The sequence below is a fragment of the Salvelinus fontinalis genome, chromosome 40, assembly GCF_029448725.1.
Source record: "Salvelinus fontinalis isolate EN_2023a chromosome 40, ASM2944872v1, whole genome shotgun sequence".
NCBI classification, from domain to species: Eukaryota; Metazoa; Chordata; class Actinopteri; order Salmoniformes; family Salmonidae; genus Salvelinus; species Salvelinus fontinalis.
Window position 1 is genome coordinate 18778229 of NC_074704.1, and position 17486 is coordinate 18795714.

Consider the following 17486-nt stretch of genomic DNA (forward strand, 5'->3'; position numbering starts at 1 on the left):
TTTAAATAAATTAGGATAATGATCGTATGAGACACAATGATGGCAGTTTTCCTTTGGTAATACATGGTCTGTATGTGGATAAATAATGCCCAAATCAGTCTTTTATTTTTATACAAGGGATGAAACAAATGAACTGTGACCATTTCAGCACAAAAGGTCAACAACCCACACATTGGGTGCCAATAAACATGTTGAAATGGACAGTATATCGCTAAGAAAGGCACCATGTTATGTACTGCATGTTTTCTATACTTCACATATTCTGGTAAAGCCTTCAATAAGGATTTAATTGACCATAAATGTTTCTGCTAATGTTTCTGTTTCCAATGGTATGTGTACTGGAGCTTTGGATTTAGCGTACAATTTCATGTTGTTTAGAATGGACTTCTCTCCTTTGAAACAACCCCCTTGGTGAAACATCCAATAATCCTTACAGGATCCTGTTCAGTAGGCACAAAATGTTACAAAACGTTTTGAAACCGATGAGGTAGCCTACTACCTGAGGTTGAGCGTGTCCAATGAGTCATCTTTGCATTCCATTTCAAAATGTTTTGCTACATTGTGCCCTATTGAACATGACCCTGTTGTACCTGAATCTGTAACACTTAAAAGGTTAGTCAACCCAAATTACATTTTATTTTATTTTGGTACCCTGTAAAGACTGCTTGAAGGGTAAGAAAAACAATGTAATTTTGTGATTTGAGTGACTTATCCCTTTAAGTCAAAAGGGTTAATAGTTGTTAGCATTAGCCATGATGTCACTCACACTGCTTGCCAGGGTGTGCAAAATATCACTTACAGATTATTAACATTATATACATTCTACAGCATGTCAACTTCAGTTTAAGCAATTTAATAAGCATTCAAAATATAATGTATTAAAAGAACTACAGCCGGTGAGTGTGATTTCGACAAACCATAAGACTGCAAGTATCTTCATTTAATTAAAAGAGGGTCACATAATCAGATAACATAATATATTTTCGCACATTTTCTCCCTTCGTGTTTTGCTCTCTTGTGTTATAAGTAACAAAAAAAAAAAAAAATTGAATGAGAAGATACACAGGTATCTCAAGAAATCACATTGATAATGTGGATACCTTGGTCGTCGGATGGAAAACACCTCAGGGTGCGCAATTGAACTGTGTTTTAGACATAGAAGTACTAGAACGGGCATCCCCATTCAAAGGTGTCATGATGGGTGGACCGTATTCTAGTAATTCTATTTCTATGGCTTTAGCAGCTATTCGTCTCCTGTTTTAGAAGTTATTCCTTTCCCGGGACTATGTGTAGCAGCTTGTGTACAATGGTTATATAGTATGTAAACTACCCGGAGTGTGTGTGTGTGACCTGTTGGCAGAATTCAATTTACCTCAAACTAGTATTGACCTGGACTTGGCAAGTCTATCATTACAATGAGGGGTGTTTTGTACCATTGTATGTCCACAATAGTCACTCAAATGAGAAACTATTATAGGGAACTGATGTGGGTGAAAAACTTGGTCGTATTGAGGCAACATTCATTTCACGATGGCTGCCTCAGAAGCTTTGGATAACAGTATGATATTGGGTTCATGTAAGCATTTAACTTGCCCCATACTTTAACTTTTACTGTACATGATTATGTGTATTAAAATTAAGGAAACGTTTTCTAGAAGGGTTTTGCCATAAGGCCTATAGGCATCAACAACTTCCTGTGTTAATGAATGATGACTTATGGGTAAGTTGTAACATGGGTAAGTTGAAAACATGCAGTGCTCATGCAGTCGAGATCACAGATCAACCCACTGTCTTTCAGGATCAAGTTTTGCTTGTTTTTTAGATATATATAATATATATATCAAAGTCTCTTTTTATACAGCTCTCTCTCTTTATTTTAACTTTTTTATTTTCTTTGTTTCGATTTCTTCAATAATAATTCATGCAATGATATGTTCATGTATCGTCGACTTGGATGAAAAATACTTAGCTTTTTATCAAATGAATCAACATAAAAATAAACAGAAATAACCATTATAGTCCCTCCCTGTTCCCCCTCACCCCTCCAAAAATAGAATAAAGAGCTTCTCTATAAGGTGAGGTTCTTTGATTGGTCCATACGACACGGGGGTGTGTCTTATTTTAGCCGTACGTGCGGCATGCTCAGGGACTCAGTGCTCCCAACTGAGGCGGGCGATGACGTGTTCCCGCTCGGCAGGCTCCTATTGAACCCCGCCAGAGCACTTAACCCCGCCCCAAGCCCCGGGTCTGTCCTCAGTAGCTCTGAAGAGTAAGAGGTTGCGTCGGCTGTTCCCTGGGACAGGAAGTCAAAGCCAAAGGCTCCACCTTGAGCCTCGGGGGGGAGAGCGAGGGCGTCCACATCCCTGTCGCTGATAAAGAGGTCCTCCTCCCCCCAGCCATCTCCGCCGCCCCCTCCCCCAGGGTCCTGACTACTGTGGGAGCCTGTGGGGGAGTCGCTGCTGCAGGGGCTGGGGGACGAGAGGCTGAGGCTAGGATGGTGGTGGCTATCCAGGGCCATGGAGGTGGTCGTCCCCCCCTGCCCCAGGTCTTGGACGGACATGGACTTGCCCAGGCTTCGGTCCACCTGTCTGGGGTTGGAGCCGGAGGAGCAGCTGCCTCCTCCTCCCAGAGCAGAAGAGAGGGGTACCAGGGGCTCCATCTCCAGGCTTGTGTGTCTCCTCCAGGAGCCCTCTGCTTTGGCATTGCAGGGCCGGCCATTGCTGTTACCACTGGACCCCCCTCTTGACTGCCCCAGCCTCCCGATTCTGAGGCCTTGTTCTGGGCCTAACACATCACCATCCTCCCTCTCCTCCGGGCTTCCACAGAAGTCGCCCACCTTCACCTCCCTCTCCCTCTCCGGCCTGGAGTGACCCACTGTCCGGCTGGGCTGGGGAGGAGGTGGTGGGGGCCTGGCCAGAGTAGGAAACCCCCCGCCTCCAGATACACAATTAGGAGTAAGAATAGGAGGTGAGTGAGAAGAACTTCCGCTATGGACTGGTTCCCCACTTTCCGGCAGGGTATGATGATGACGATGGTGGTGATGTTGAGGAAGGGGCGACGGACTGAACGAGGAGGGCGGGGGCCCACCGGTAGAAGGCGAGATGGTGCCAGTGTTGAGGTTGAGGCTGAGCTCGGTGGGCGGCGCCAGGATAAGGTGAAGTCCCCGGGACAGGTTTGAGGCGTTGGTGGAGGAGCGGGTCACGCATCCCCCTTGGCCCTCTATCCCTGGCCCACCTCCGGTGCTGCTGACCTGAGTAGAGCAGGTGGAGTGGTCCTTGAAGAGGATAGAGCTCTGGTAGTCTGAGGTCTGCTCCAGCTCAAACAGGGGCAAGGAGGAGAGGGTAAGGGCAGAGGAGGAGCCTTTACGTAGCACATGCCGGTAGATGTCCAACAGGGAGTCTAGCTTCGACTCAATGGACTGGACCTAGAGAGGGATGGATTGAAGGGAGGAAGGAAGGGTGGAAGGAAGGGAGGGAGGAAAATAGAAATGAAGGTTAATATTAGCTACACAAAAGAAAGAGTACTTTCACATAATTGGTAATACAGACAACATGTAACCACATTTAACCATAATACGCAAAACAATTAAAATATGTTGAATAACAGTAGTTGTTAGCTCGTTACACTCATACCTGTACCTGTATACGGGTTAAAAATGGCAGATTTTGGGCACTAATGCTTCACAGTGCTGTATGGGTTTGGACTGACAGCCGTTCTGAACCTGAGCACCGCTCGCGTTAAGAATTTGACTCCATCTCTCCCAGTACTTGGGCAACATTTGCAATTTTTTTTCATTCTCTTAGTGAGGGAAATGCTGTAAGTTAAGAGGACTATGTATTTTGAAAGATGAGACGATGAGGATTATTATAATAAATACTACTTTGATGTCACACAAGCAAGCCAAACACCCGTGAGTCCAAATGTGCACTTCACATCTCCATATCATAAAATTCACGTCTTATGCAGTGTCAGCGTTTATGATCACTATGTTTGATGTACAGTTACAAGGTGACATGGCATCATACCCTGAGTTGTTCTGAACAGAATGAGCCTGTTTGTTTATTCTGAAGATAATTTGCCACCTGAATGCACTCATGACTCCTTTCTATACGTACCAGAATTACCTTGTGAAAGCCTAACACTGTAAGATCGTATATATTAACTTAGCTAGTCATGTTGGCAATAGAACAAGCTTTCAAGTCATGCCCACCTGACCCAGACTACGATTCATTATGGACCATTTTTGGATTGTGTAAACAGCAACAGTAATTGTGTGATGATGGGGATGCAAGGTTGTGTTCCAAACACAACAACTACAAGTGTGCATGCTCTAGTTTCTCAATGTTACAGCTAGGAGAGCTTAAAAAGTACCTTATAGTTGAAGACTATTCTTTGAGTCATAAAAATGCATTGAAATTTCTTAGGAACTGTGCACATTTTGGAGAGGGGTGTGGCCACTTGGACACACCAGTTAATCCTCTCACTCAAACCCTTGTAATTTTTGATTCAGTCTTGTGTCAGGTGAACTTGTGTACTCACCTTTGGTCTAATAATTTTTATTTTATTTAACTGTTCCCTTAAAATTGCTACCATGGTTATGCATATGCTTTTCATATTTCTTCTGTAAGAAACATTTCAATTTAGCCCCGCCCGTTATAGGCCAATTCCCACAAGTGTAAAAGGTGAACCACACATAATTCACCATATTTAATGAACCAGTGTTTCAGTTCATGGAAACCCACTGACCTGCCGTTCAACTTTACAGACGCGTCCCAGCATACTCATGTCCTCCAGCAGGTCTCCATCAGACAGGAGCTTGTCCCGGATCTTCTTATCCAGAGGAATCTGGCCTTTACCCAGGATCTGGTCCACTCTGGAGGACACATGAGACATAGTGTTAAAGAGAGGGCACAGATAAGGAAATGGTGCAGGACCAGAGGATGTCCAGTAGGCAGCCCGCCGAGAAGGAAGAAGGAAGGAAAGAGAGTTAGAGTTGGAATTGGTCCTCTACACTTACTGTAGAGGCCATACTGCTCACAAGGATATATTTGTCTCGGTTTACTGTGTCACTGGAGATATATGTTGCAAGTGTATCAATATCAACAGCATCCCGCTGGACACACACACTGGCTGAATCAACGTTGTTTCCATGTCATTTCACGGAAAAGAGGTGGAACCAACGTGGAATAGACGTTGAATTTACGTCTGTGCCCAGTAGGATGTCAATACACCTTTTTTTCAAAAGATCTACAATAAAACTTTAGAAGTCAAGAAGAAGAGAAGAAATGTATTATCTACTACTGGATTTTAAAGACAAAATGGATGACCTTAAATTACAAGCATAGTTTTTATATATCATTTTACTACACATTTGGATTTTCAGTTGAGATGTTTATATGAGATAATCAATATTTTCCATGACTCAAGAAGCTCTCGACCAGAAAATGTTTAAGTTTCTACCACATGGTGGCTCACTACTCACTCATTTGGTAAATAAGGCCTTTCAAATTCAGTGAAAGTTTAGGGCCTAGGTTTAATCAGATCAAGTGCCAACCTGCTATAGCCGACACCTGCATAGCTGACGTTTTGGCAGTGTCGGCGGTGGAACTGCATTCGAGCTGTAAATTGGTGAGCAGCTGCTCTTGTGATCATTGTCATGAAGCCACACCTCCCCACTTGCGTTAGAAGTTCGGAATGAGAAAGTGTAGGCTTTATACAAATAATTACACTCAAATTGAAAAATCATTTAACTAAACACTGAGGATTTTTAACAGCCTAATCGAGGTGTAGATTACATCTCACATTCCAGAATTCGAACTTAATGAGACTCCGTGCAGCCAATGGCAATGTCCGTTTAAGCTATAATGCCGGGAGCAACTTGTGGATTTGATCACTCTAACGCAATTCCACCTCCGACACCGTCAAACCATCAGCTGTGCGGATGTTGGCTAAAGCGGATCTGATTGAATCGAGCCATATGTTTAAGAGAAAACTCAGAGAAAACTCAGTTGACAGGAATGCAGAACAGAAGAAACATCACCACGAGGAATCTAGAAACTGAACCCATCAACAGTCCCAAGTGGATCCCCGTGCAAGATATACTGTCAACTTAGACAGGTAAGATATACTGTGAACTTAGACAGATAAGATATACTGTCAACTTAGACAGGTAAGATATACTGTCAACTTAGACAGGTAAGATATACTGTCAACCTAGACAGGCAAGATATACTGTCAACTTAGACAGGTAAGATATACTGTCAACTTAGACAGGTAAGATATACTGTCAACCTAGACAGGCAAGATATACTGTCAACCTAGACAGGCAAGATATACTGTCAACCTAGACAGGCAAGATATACTGTCAACCTAGACAGGTAAGATATACTGTCAACTTAGACAGGTAAGATATACTGTCAACCTAGACAGGTAAGATATACTGTCAACCTAGACAGGTAAGATATACTGTCAACCTAGACAGGTAAGATATACTGTCAATTTAGACAGGTAAGATATACTATCAACCTAGACAGGTAAGATATACTGTCAACCTAGACAGGTAAGATATACTGTCAACCTAGACAGGTAAGATATACTGTCAATTTAGACAGGTAAGATATACTATCAACCTAGACAGGTAAGATATACTATCAACCTAGACAGGTAAGATATACTGTCAACCTAGACAGGTAGGTTATACTGTCAACCTAGACAGGTAAGATATACTGTCAATTTAGACAGGTAAGATATACTATCAACCTAGACAGGTAAGATATACTGTCAACCTAGACAGGTAAGATATACTGTCAACTTAGACAGGTAAGATATACTGTCAACCTAGACAGGTAAGATATACTGTCAACTTAGACAGGTAAGATATACTGTCAACCTAGACAGGTAAGATATACTGTCAATTTAGACAGGTAAGATATACTATCAACCTAGACAGGTAAGATATACTATCAACCTAGACAGGTAAGAAAAATGTGTGCGATTTGAAAACCATGCAGTGTTTCTTCTAGCAAACAATCCACTAGTCCACATGCAGGGGATGGGGAGAAAGTCAAGAGGGTGTGAGGATAGGAGAGTGCGTGAGGGGTGTGTGTGAGGGGCGTGAGGGGGTTAACTCTGACCCCTGAGTGGAGTTCTTTCTGCCCTGGCTGTAATACATGGGCAGGGAGGGAGAGGAAAAGGTCTTGGCTCGGCTGCTCAGAGGCTGGGGCCCCACTATCATGTCCAGCCTGTGGGGGAAAGTGAGGACACACACACACACGCACACACACACACACACACACACACACACACACACACACACACACACACACACACACACACACACACACACACACACACACACACACACACACACACACACACACACACACACACACACACACACACACACACACACAAATATGAATGTATGCACACAGACTCAAACATATGCACACTCACATGAAGACAAAGACATACTGCTCACATTAGTGGCTAAGCAGTGAATACACATAGGCAAACAGCTGCTAGCTAAGCTTTTCATGCATTGTATTGGACGGTCTAAGTTAGAGAGTGTGACTACGTGAGCACTTTGACCATGCGTGACAGTGCATTATTGTTCTCACCGTGTCTGCAGGCTCTTGATGCGACACAGCATGTCCAGGTGTCCGGCGGAGTACTGCTCTATGACGTCCTTCACATCGTACGGACGCAACGTCTCCTTAAACTTCTTCTTGGCCACGTGGAACTTCATTATCCTGGATGGACCAGACCAGGGTCATGTTCATTAAATACCAGAAGAAAGAACATTGACTGAAACAGGGAGGGACTACATGAACGTGTCTAATAAGAAATGCTTGTTTTTGTTTCCCGTTGCGAAACATTTCGCTACGGTGTGTGCTAATGAATGCGATCCAGCACAGGAGGGATTCTCAATGCAGTTTGTCAATCTACCATAAGAGGGAGTCCTCGAACAAAGAAGGACATTGACCTCGAGTAACACACGCCAAGGTACTGAGATCTAAAACAGAAACAGCAGAAACAGCTCTTCTTTCTCAACATAAATACATAACCGCTCATCTGGAGAATCATTTCATATTTCGAAAGAAAATATTTCCTGTGAAGTTGTACAGCGAAAGATCTGAGGTAAAATCAGTCTTTACTTCACTGTTTACTTTAGCTGTGTAACATGTAAATCTAGCCCTTTGAGAGAGAGTAAAGGGGAGCTTAGTACATACACCTGTGGAGCCTAGGGGCCACATACAACGGAAGAGGTTGAATATGAGAGGCCCTTACTGCCCAATGTGAGGATCAAAGTGGTAAGACTGATGGACAAATTATATAGTAATGTATCCACTGGCTAAACCCATGGCGGGAAGTAAGAGGGATTTTAAAGCTGCCTCTCACGGTATGGATTAGGGGAAAGAGTTAGGAGGTTACAATAAGAAGAAAAAGGTCACGCTAAGGCTCTGATGACATACTTGAGTGAGGGCAGCAGGTGTGTGTGTGTGTGTGTGTGTGTGTGTGTGTGTGTGTGTGTGTGTGTGTGTGTGTGTGTGTGTGTGTGTGTGTGTGTGTGTGTGTGTGTGTGTGTGTGTGTGTGTGTGTGTGTGTGTGTGTGTGTGTGTGTGTGTGTGTGTGAGAGCTAGCAAGCAAGCGTGCGTGCGTATGGCTTACCTGACGGCTCGGATGACAGACTTGACGGAAGGCAGCAGGTCCTCCACAGAGATCTCACAGTGACACCCCTTGTCATCACCAAACCCATCCTCAGTGGTCATGTTAGAGTCAGCTAGAGAGAGAGAGAGAGATGGAGGGAAAGAGAGTTTGAGTTTTAACATACCTTTTTTTTATGACGGAGACAGAAAGAAAGAGAGATGGAGGGAAGGAAGGAGAGAGGGTGGAAGGGGTTGGAGAGAGACAGTGGCGCGCATTCATTGATGCCAAGGGAAGCCAGGCTTCCACAAATATTCAAAAAATAATACTTTTAAAACATATCTTTTGTCTCTCTCTGTGTTTTAATGATTTTCCATCAATTCGCAAGTGGCTGAATCTCACCGGAGAAATCATCAGAGTGAGGGAAACAGCGCCCTTCTGTCTCAGTATGTGTAGCCCATCTATCTGATGCTGTGTGGACCAAAAGAGTATGACATGTTGTGGCAGTATTTCCATTTAATCTTTATTTAACTGGGCAAGTCAGTTAAGAACAAATTCTTATTTACAATGACGGCCTACCCCAGCCAAACCCTAACCCGGACGACGCTGGGCAAATTTTAGGCTTACGTTAAATAGTTAGCTAACTTATCTGATTCATTGTTACCCATGCGAGGAAGTTAGGCTAGCAAGTGTTTTAGGTAGGGGACAGAGCCATAGACCATTTTGCCAACATGAAAGAGAGGAGGATGGCATTGGCATTCAGCTAGTCTACAAGTAAGGTGAGTCCAAACTTAAAAAAAAAAAAACTGTTTTCAGTGTATTCAAAAAAGCATACTGTATATAGCCTTGTTGATTAAATGTTTAAGTTGAAATGGTGCTGAAATAGCAGAGGCAATACTCCTGTTGTCTTTGTGTTGACTTCTAAATCAGTAGTTGTTTAGTAAACTGTCAAACATTAACTCGCTTTAACATGTTGCAGGCAGTCGTGGAAAAAGTACCCAATCGTCATACTTGAGTAAAAGTAAAGATACCTTAATAGAAAGTCACCCAGTAAAATACTACTTGAGTAAAAGTCTAAAAGTATTTGGTTTTAAATATACTTAAGTATCAAAAGTAAATGTAATTGATAAAATATACTTAAGTATAAAAAGTAAAAGTATAAATCATTTCAAATTCCTTATATTAAGCAGACGGCACCATTGTCTTGTTTTTTAAATGTATGAATAGCCAGGGGCACACTCCAACACTCAGACATTATTTACAAAAGATGCATTAGTGCTTAGTGAGTCTGCCATCCCAGAGGCAGTAGGGATGACCACGTGTTCTCATGATAAGTGTGTGAATTTCACAATTTTCCTGTCCTGCTAAGCATTCAAAATGTAACGAGTACTTTTGAGTAAAAAGTACTATAGTTTCTTTAGGAAAGTAATGAAGTAAAAGTAAAAGTTGCCAAAAATATAAATAGTAGCGTAAAGTACAGAAATGACTTAATTAGTCCTTTAAAGTATTTTTACTTAAGTACTTTACACCACTGGTTGCAGGTCATATAACTACTCATTACATGCATATTTGCTTTGTGGACTTCCCTGGACCGACGTTGCTCTCCGGTTCTGTGATGAAACAAATGTATGTGTAGTTGAATTTATTTCACCACTATGAGACTGTTGTCAATTGTTGTCTCTGCCTTATTGTATATCACGGCAACGTATGAACGAATGGGTTATAGAGCAAACAACGCAATCATCCCAACATTGGTTGTACCATGTTTTTACTGGCTTGGTTTCCACAGGGATTTTACCCACGCACTGCTACTGGAGAGGGAGAGAGAGAGAGAGACAGCGAGAGAGATGAGAGAGAAAAAAAATGAAAAACTCTTGTTTTCACAAAAGAGAGTCCATATAGTATAGCAGAAGAGCGCGAGCCTGAGAGCTGCCTGGCCTCAGTAGGTATATTGCTAATGGGAAATATTTATCACAAAGACCTGCTGTTTATGAGTGGCCAGGCATGAGTTACGACATAAAGCACACCAAAGCGGGCCAGGGGTTAGAAGTGGTAGAGTGCAGATCAAACAAATTTTCCCCTGACCAATAAAACGTTTTCTATGACCCCAGGTTAATGCTATTTGTAATGTTACAAGGCAAGCCACCACGGGCCTTTGGGAGATTGGTGTGTGTGTGTCAGCCAGCATCAATCTCTGCTCTCATTAATTCAGAAAGTACTGTAGCTGGTTCTTGGCAAAGCCATTTAATCCATCTGGCATACCGTATATGCAACAGTCCATTTACCATATACAACATGATTATTGTATGGTTGTGTAAGGTAAGCGTCATATACAGTATAGTTATTAATCCTCACTTTATCCAAAACGTCTCTTACACCAGATTCAGCTGGATAAATCACCCATTCCATTTCTATCCATCCTCAACATAATGTGCTGGTTATAGTGTTATTATAGTCCACTATTGGTGTAGACCTACTTCATTCTAGAATTTAGCTGGTGTTCTGTTTGACCTAGCTACCTGGTCCCTGTGGCTGCTACCCTGCCTTCCTCAGCCAGCTGGCTAGGCTGGATAGAGCAGCACTGCAGCCTCTGCTAGCACCTTAAGGCTGCTAATCTACAGCATACCCATTCCCTTCCCTTCGCACCCACCATCCAGAGTACGGTTCAGAGCTCCAGCCATAACCAAGCCGGCCAGCCCCACTAGCCCAAACCAGCGCACCGCAAACAGGCATTAACATTCCTCCCGCTGGGCCTAGCTGGCTCTACGGCTGGCTCTATGGTCTGTGCCAGCTCTGGTCTGGTCTGAGTAATCCTTCATAGGCGCCCAGCCAGAGAACTTAGGGAAAGAGAGTGAAAGCTAGCATGACATTAATAGTGTGGTTGTATGTTGATGTAGCTCACCAGTGATCTAAGGATAAGCTAAGTATATCTAAAGATATCATGAGATATCATTCTGAGGATGATAACATGCGTAGAAAGCATCAGGGCAAGATTACCATTTTGGTATGAAGGCAAAGGAAATGACATGGTACCAATCTACCCATCTCTTACACCAAACGCCCAAATCCAACAATTGACCAATCATGACAATGCATTAGTTCCTCTCACCATCGGCAGTGGAGCGTGATTGGATCTTGAGGCGGAGGGAGGGTCTGAAGCGGGTGCGGTCGTTGAAGCTCCAGCTCTTCTGGACCTTGGCAGGGCTGGTGCCCTCCGTACCCCCAGCCTCAGTCCCCGGGGACCGCCGGTCGCTCACCGACGTCTGCCGACTCTTAATACTCTGCCCCCTGGGGCTCGCCATTCGGACCCGGTCTTTGAAACTCAGCTTCTGGCTGTCATGGGGATGGATCGATGGAGGGAGAAAGGGGGATGATGGTGTGGAGGGATGGAGAGAGAGAGAAAGAAATGGTGTTAGTGGAACAAAGATATACACACATACTGTATCAAGATCAAGCACAGGTTCGGGGTCGGGAACAATTCAAACGAAACGCATTGATTGGAAACTTTTTACAGGAGTCTTTCACCATTTCATGAGTTTGTTCATTCGTTTACCCAATTATTGGTTGGTTCACTGGAGAGCAAGGCATTTAAATTAGGTTAGCTTGATGGGCCTATTCATAGACCAGCATGCACTGCAGCCTATTATCCAAAATACAAGCGCACAGCAGGCAAAATGCTTCAGCGGGTACCCTACTGTTAGTATGTAATTATGATTCTCTAGCACTCAGCTCACTCCTAAACATGTGACCTCAGCTGGCCAATCACTGTCTCTCTGACTGGCAGAGTCCCCATTGGAGGAGCATAGAAGAGGTACCATAGGAGTTTGTGCAGGGGAGGGTCTTGTATCATAGATAACCAAGACCACCAAGGGAATAGGGTGAAGTGATGATTTCATTAAACCTTGTGATGAACTATTCATGGGGTCTAATATCCAAGGACGGACTGCTGAAATGGTGAGACGCACGGTGGAGTGCTGAGGTCAGAGGATGGACAATGCTGTGTACAGGGTTTCCAAGTGACAACACGCAGGGGCAGTGGAGGGGTCGTGCAGAGGACAGGCAGCGGGCAAGGGGCAGGAAGCTATACCCAATCTAACCGTGACTGTTTCGGTGGTCATTGTAAATGTTAACTGTTGAGATGAAGTCATTGTGTCTTTCACGTTTTGGTGATGTGAGTGTGAATGGTGTGAATGACAGGAAGTGAGGTAAGAGGCAAGAGTAGTTGATAAAACTACTCCAGAAGGGTTGAAGTTGATGGTGAAATATCACAATGAACCAGTTAGACAGCATGTCTGTTCAGTGGATCTGTTTTGAAGACTTTCCCAAATAGCTGTTGTACATTCAGAAACAAGAGCAACACGAGTTAGTGTACAGTAAGAGAAGTGGTTAAAATCATAAGACAACAGGCAGCAGTTTCAAGCACTGTCCAAAAGCAGCTCAGCTCAGCGGGCCATTTTGAAAACCATCAACTTTCTCTCGGATATCGAATCCATGCATCAAGAATAAATTCGTAGTCATTCCCAAAATAGTAATGAGTCCAAGCGGGCAGGGGGGATGTACCTAGTATGTTTCCGTAGGGTACACCTCCTCAGTAGCTTCTGCTTACTACTGAGAACCTTACTACAAACCAGAGGAAAGAGATACGGTAAGCAAATATATGTGTTTATAATGTACAGTACCAGTCAAAAGTTTGGACACCTACTCATTCGAGGGTTTTTCTTTATTTTTACTATTTACAAAACTAAGAAAAAACACATATGGAATCATGTAGTAACCAAAAAAGTGTATAATATATTTGACATTTGAGATTCTTCAAAGTAGCCACTCTTTGCCTTGATGACAGCTTTGCACACTCTTGGCATTCTCTCAACCAGCTTCATGAGGTAGTCACTTGGAATGTATTCCAATTAACAGGTGTGCCTTGTTAAAAGTTAATTTGTGGAATTTCTTTCCCTCTTAATGCATTTGAGCCAATCAGTTGTGTTGTGACAAGCTAGGGTTGGTATACAGAAGATAGCCCTACTTGGTAAAAGACCAAGTCCATATTACGGCAAGAACAGTTCAAATAAGCAAAGAGAAACGACAGTCCATCATTACTTTAAGACATGAAGGTCAGTCAATACGGAACATTTTTGAAAGTTTCTTCAAGTGCAGTCACAAAACCATCAAGCGGTGTGATGAAACTAGCTCTCATGAGGACCGCCAAAGGAAAGGCAGACTCAGAGTTTCCTCTGCTGCAGAGGATAAGTTCATTAGAGCCTCAGAAATTGCAGCCTAAATAAATGATTCACAAAGTTCAAGTAACAGACACATCTCAACATCAACTGTTCAGATGAGACTGTGTGAATCAGGCCTTCATGTTCGAATCACCTCAACTAAAGGACACTAATAAGAAGAAGACTTGCTTGGGCCAAGAAACACGAGCAATGGACATTACACCAGTGGAAATCTGTCCTTTGCTCTGATGAGTCCAAATTTGAGATTTTTGGTTCCAACCGCCATGTCTTTGTGAGACGCAGAGTAGGTGAACGGATGATCTCCATATGTGTGGTTCCCACCGTGAAGCATGGAGGAGGAGGTGTGATGGTGTTTTGCTGGTGACACTGTCAGTGATTTATTTAGAATTCAAGGCACATTTAAACAGCATGGCTACCACAGCATTCTGCAGTGATACGCCATCCCATCTGGTGTGCGCTTAGTTGGACTATATGTATTCAACAGGACAATGACCCAAGCCAAGGCTGTGTAAATTGCTATTTGACCAAGAAGGAGAGTGATGGAATGCTGCATCAGATGACCTGGCCTCCACAATCACCCGACCTCAAACCAATTGAGATGGTTTGTGATGAGTTGGACCACAGAGTGAAGGACAAGTGTTCAGCATATGTGGGAACTCCTTCAAGACTGTTGAAAAAGCATTCCAGGTGAAGCTGGTTGAGAGAATGCCAAGAGTGTGCAAAGCTGTCATCAAGGCAAAGGGAAGAATCTCAAATCTCAAATATATTGAGTTTTGTTTAACACTTTTTTGTTTACTACATGATTCCATATGTGTTATTTCATAGTTTTGATGTCTTCACTATTATTCTACAATGTAGAAGATAGTAAAAATAAAGAAAAACCCTTGAATGAGTAGGTGTGTCCGAACTTTGACTGGTACTGTATGTGAACGTCTTTGCATAGTTTATGAATGTAGCTTCTATGAATGTCTATGTATACTTATGTAAAGATGTTATATGCCTTTATGTCTATACATTCACCACCTCAAACTAAGTGTATTAATGTCTATGTACAGTATAGTTTATGGATGTAAATATAACTTATGACAGATGACATAGTCCTTTATGTCATGCATATGAAGGCTTTATAAGCACAGCATGATCACTCGGCTTCAATCACACGAAACTAAAGCGTGACCAGAGATACTGTAGAACCACTATACTTTGTCAACCACTTGCTGACATTTAGAAAGAGCGTGTTCGAAAGGTAATTGAGCTCAGTGGAGAGAGAAATGAAGAGCCTAGGTATGACAGTGTTTTTAAAAAGCCTATCATTTGATAATTCAGTCCCACTCCTGTCCATGTCTCTCATTTAACCATACTAATTCAGCTGAGAGAGAGAGAGAGAGGGTGAGGGATAGAGAAGGAGAGACAGGGAGAAAAAAAGATGGGGAGAGAGTGAAGAGAGAGAGAGAGAGAGAGAGAGAGAGAGAGAGAGAGAGAGAGAGAGAGAGAGAGAGAGAGAGAGAGAGAGAGAGAGAGAGAGAGAGAGAGAGATGGGCGCTGAGTCATATGTGTGGAGGACGGTAAACTTTTAGAACAGGCAACCTGTCGGGCACCAGTAGGCTTTCAGGGCCATCGGCACCTGGTTCAATGACACTCAAAAAGGGATTGTTATTTATTTATTTGTCTCCTGAAGTTTTGAGGTGGAGCCCTTGACCATGAGAGGGGTTGTGAATTGAATTCAATAGGTGGAGGATGGTGGAGCTTTGTTCTCTCTCTTTCTCTCTTGTTCTCGCTCTCTCCCTTCCTCTGTCTCTCCTTTTCTACCGACATGCTTTTCAAGTGTTTGGGTTTGCGTGGGATGGATTCTGTCCTCGCCCTCTCAACACTGAAAGGTTTTATTTTTTCTGCTATTCTGTTGACGCTTTACATTTAGTTTGGAAATCTCAGATAAAAAATAAGTACATTCTCGACACAGACAAATGTTTTAGTGGCCCTTAGGTTTTTAATTCTGTTTTTCACTTTAAAGACACACGCATTTTGCTTTCCCTACTGTTGTGTAACGACAGCTAAGACAACATATTACATCACTTCTAGCTCCCACAGAGAGAGAGAGACAGAGAAAGAGACACAGAGAGATAGAGAAAGACAGAGAGAGGGGAGAGAGAAAGACAAAGAGAGATAGATAGAGGGGAGAGAGAGAAAGACAGAGAGAGATAAAGACGGAGAGAAATAGAGCGAGAAAGACGGAGAGAAATAGAGAGAGGGGAGAGAGAGAACGACAGAGCTAGAGAAAGACAGAGCGAAAGACAGTGTTTTCTCTCCCTCTTCTATCTTTCCTCTGTAATTTAGTGTCTGTGTCACTCAAATCCTGTTATACTGAAATACACACACGACACACGACTGCAATAAACACAATTATTTTTCATTTTAGAGAGAGAGCGAGAGAGAAACCACTGCCATCCTTTCCTTCCTGAAGAGCACCTCAGGTACGGAGAGATGCAGTGAGAGAAAGGGATGAGGGAGAGGAAGAAAGGACAAGAGCTGAGCGAGAATAGGGGAGTGGGAGGAATAAAGAGACGGAGCGCGAGAGTGAAGAAGGAATAATAAAAGGAGAGAAAGAAAGATAAACACTGAAGAAAGAGGGGGGAGAGGCCCAGAGGAGAGGCCCAGAGGAGAGGCCCAGGGGAGAGGCCCAGGGGAGAGGCCCAGAGGAGAGGCCCAGGGGAGAGGCCCAGGGGAGAGGCCCAGAGGAGAGGCCCAGGGGAGAGGCCCAGAAGAGAGGGAAATAATGACTAAGTAATGAACTGGTGGCTGTTTCTATAAATGGAACCATTAAGTTAAGAGCTAGGGCCAACACCTCTTAATTAGATATCTTTCTCTACTATAGGTCTCCAGACTGCATATTGGCACTTTCAGCAGCAATACACTGTAGGTCCCAAATGACACCCTCCTCCCTTTATAGTGCACTACTTTTGACCAATGTCCTACGGATAGAGAGACATTTGGGACACACCCACACAGTTCTGAATAGCGGCTGAAAGCATTGGCATTTCCATTTGGGTCATTTAGCAGAGCAGACGATCTTATCCAGAGCGCCTTGCCATCAGTGTACTCCACACAGGCAGGAGGGACATGACCCCCAACACACAGGGTTACGACGCACACCGGCGGTAGTGCTGCGTCTGGATCTGTGCGTCATGTAGATGCACAGTGCAAGTAGGAGGTACGCACCTTGTGGACGATTCACCCTGGTCCTTCCTTCAGGTTGAGAAGTGAGAGAGGGGAGAGAGTGAGGAAATATTTAGCAAAGGCTTCATCGCAAACATTATCTACTGCGCCAGCGAGTAGCGAGATGACCTCCAGGGGTCGTCACCAAAAGAGATGCTGAGGATTTGAGGCAGCGTTGTGTTGAGCACATGAGCAAATCACAAGCAAGTCACCAGACTAAACAGAAACAAGACTCAAGACACACACATGCATTTCAATGCAGTATAACTATCTAGGCAAACTCGCTAGCAGTGTGTAGACAGGTGTGTGTGTGTGTGTGTGTGTGTGTGTGTGTGTGTGTGTGTGTGTGTGTGTGTGTGTGTGTGTGTGTGTGTGTGTGTGTGTTGTCTA

General features: G+C 43.5%; 1 protein-coding gene across 1 annotated transcript in view; it reads right to left on the reverse strand.

Moving 5' to 3' along the window:
- Nucleotides 1–101: 101 nt before the first annotated feature.
- LOC129839860 (potassium voltage-gated channel subfamily KQT member 5-like) overlaps nt 102–17486 on the reverse strand; it is a 64079-nt gene continuing 46694 nt past the window's right edge. The window contains exons 7-12 of the mRNA XM_055907553.1: nt 17100–17126; nt 11756–11979; nt 8671–8782; nt 7620–7751; nt 4747–4873; nt 102–3424 (exon numbers count right to left, since the gene is read on the reverse strand). Coding sequence (XP_055763528.1) covers nt 2117–3424; nt 4747–4873; nt 7620–7751; nt 8671–8782; nt 11756–11979; nt 17100–17126 — 1930 coding nt within the window. The 3' untranslated portion in view covers nt 102–2116. The remainder of the gene's footprint in view (nt 3425–4746; nt 4874–7619; nt 7752–8670; nt 8783–11755; nt 11980–17099; nt 17127–17486) is intronic.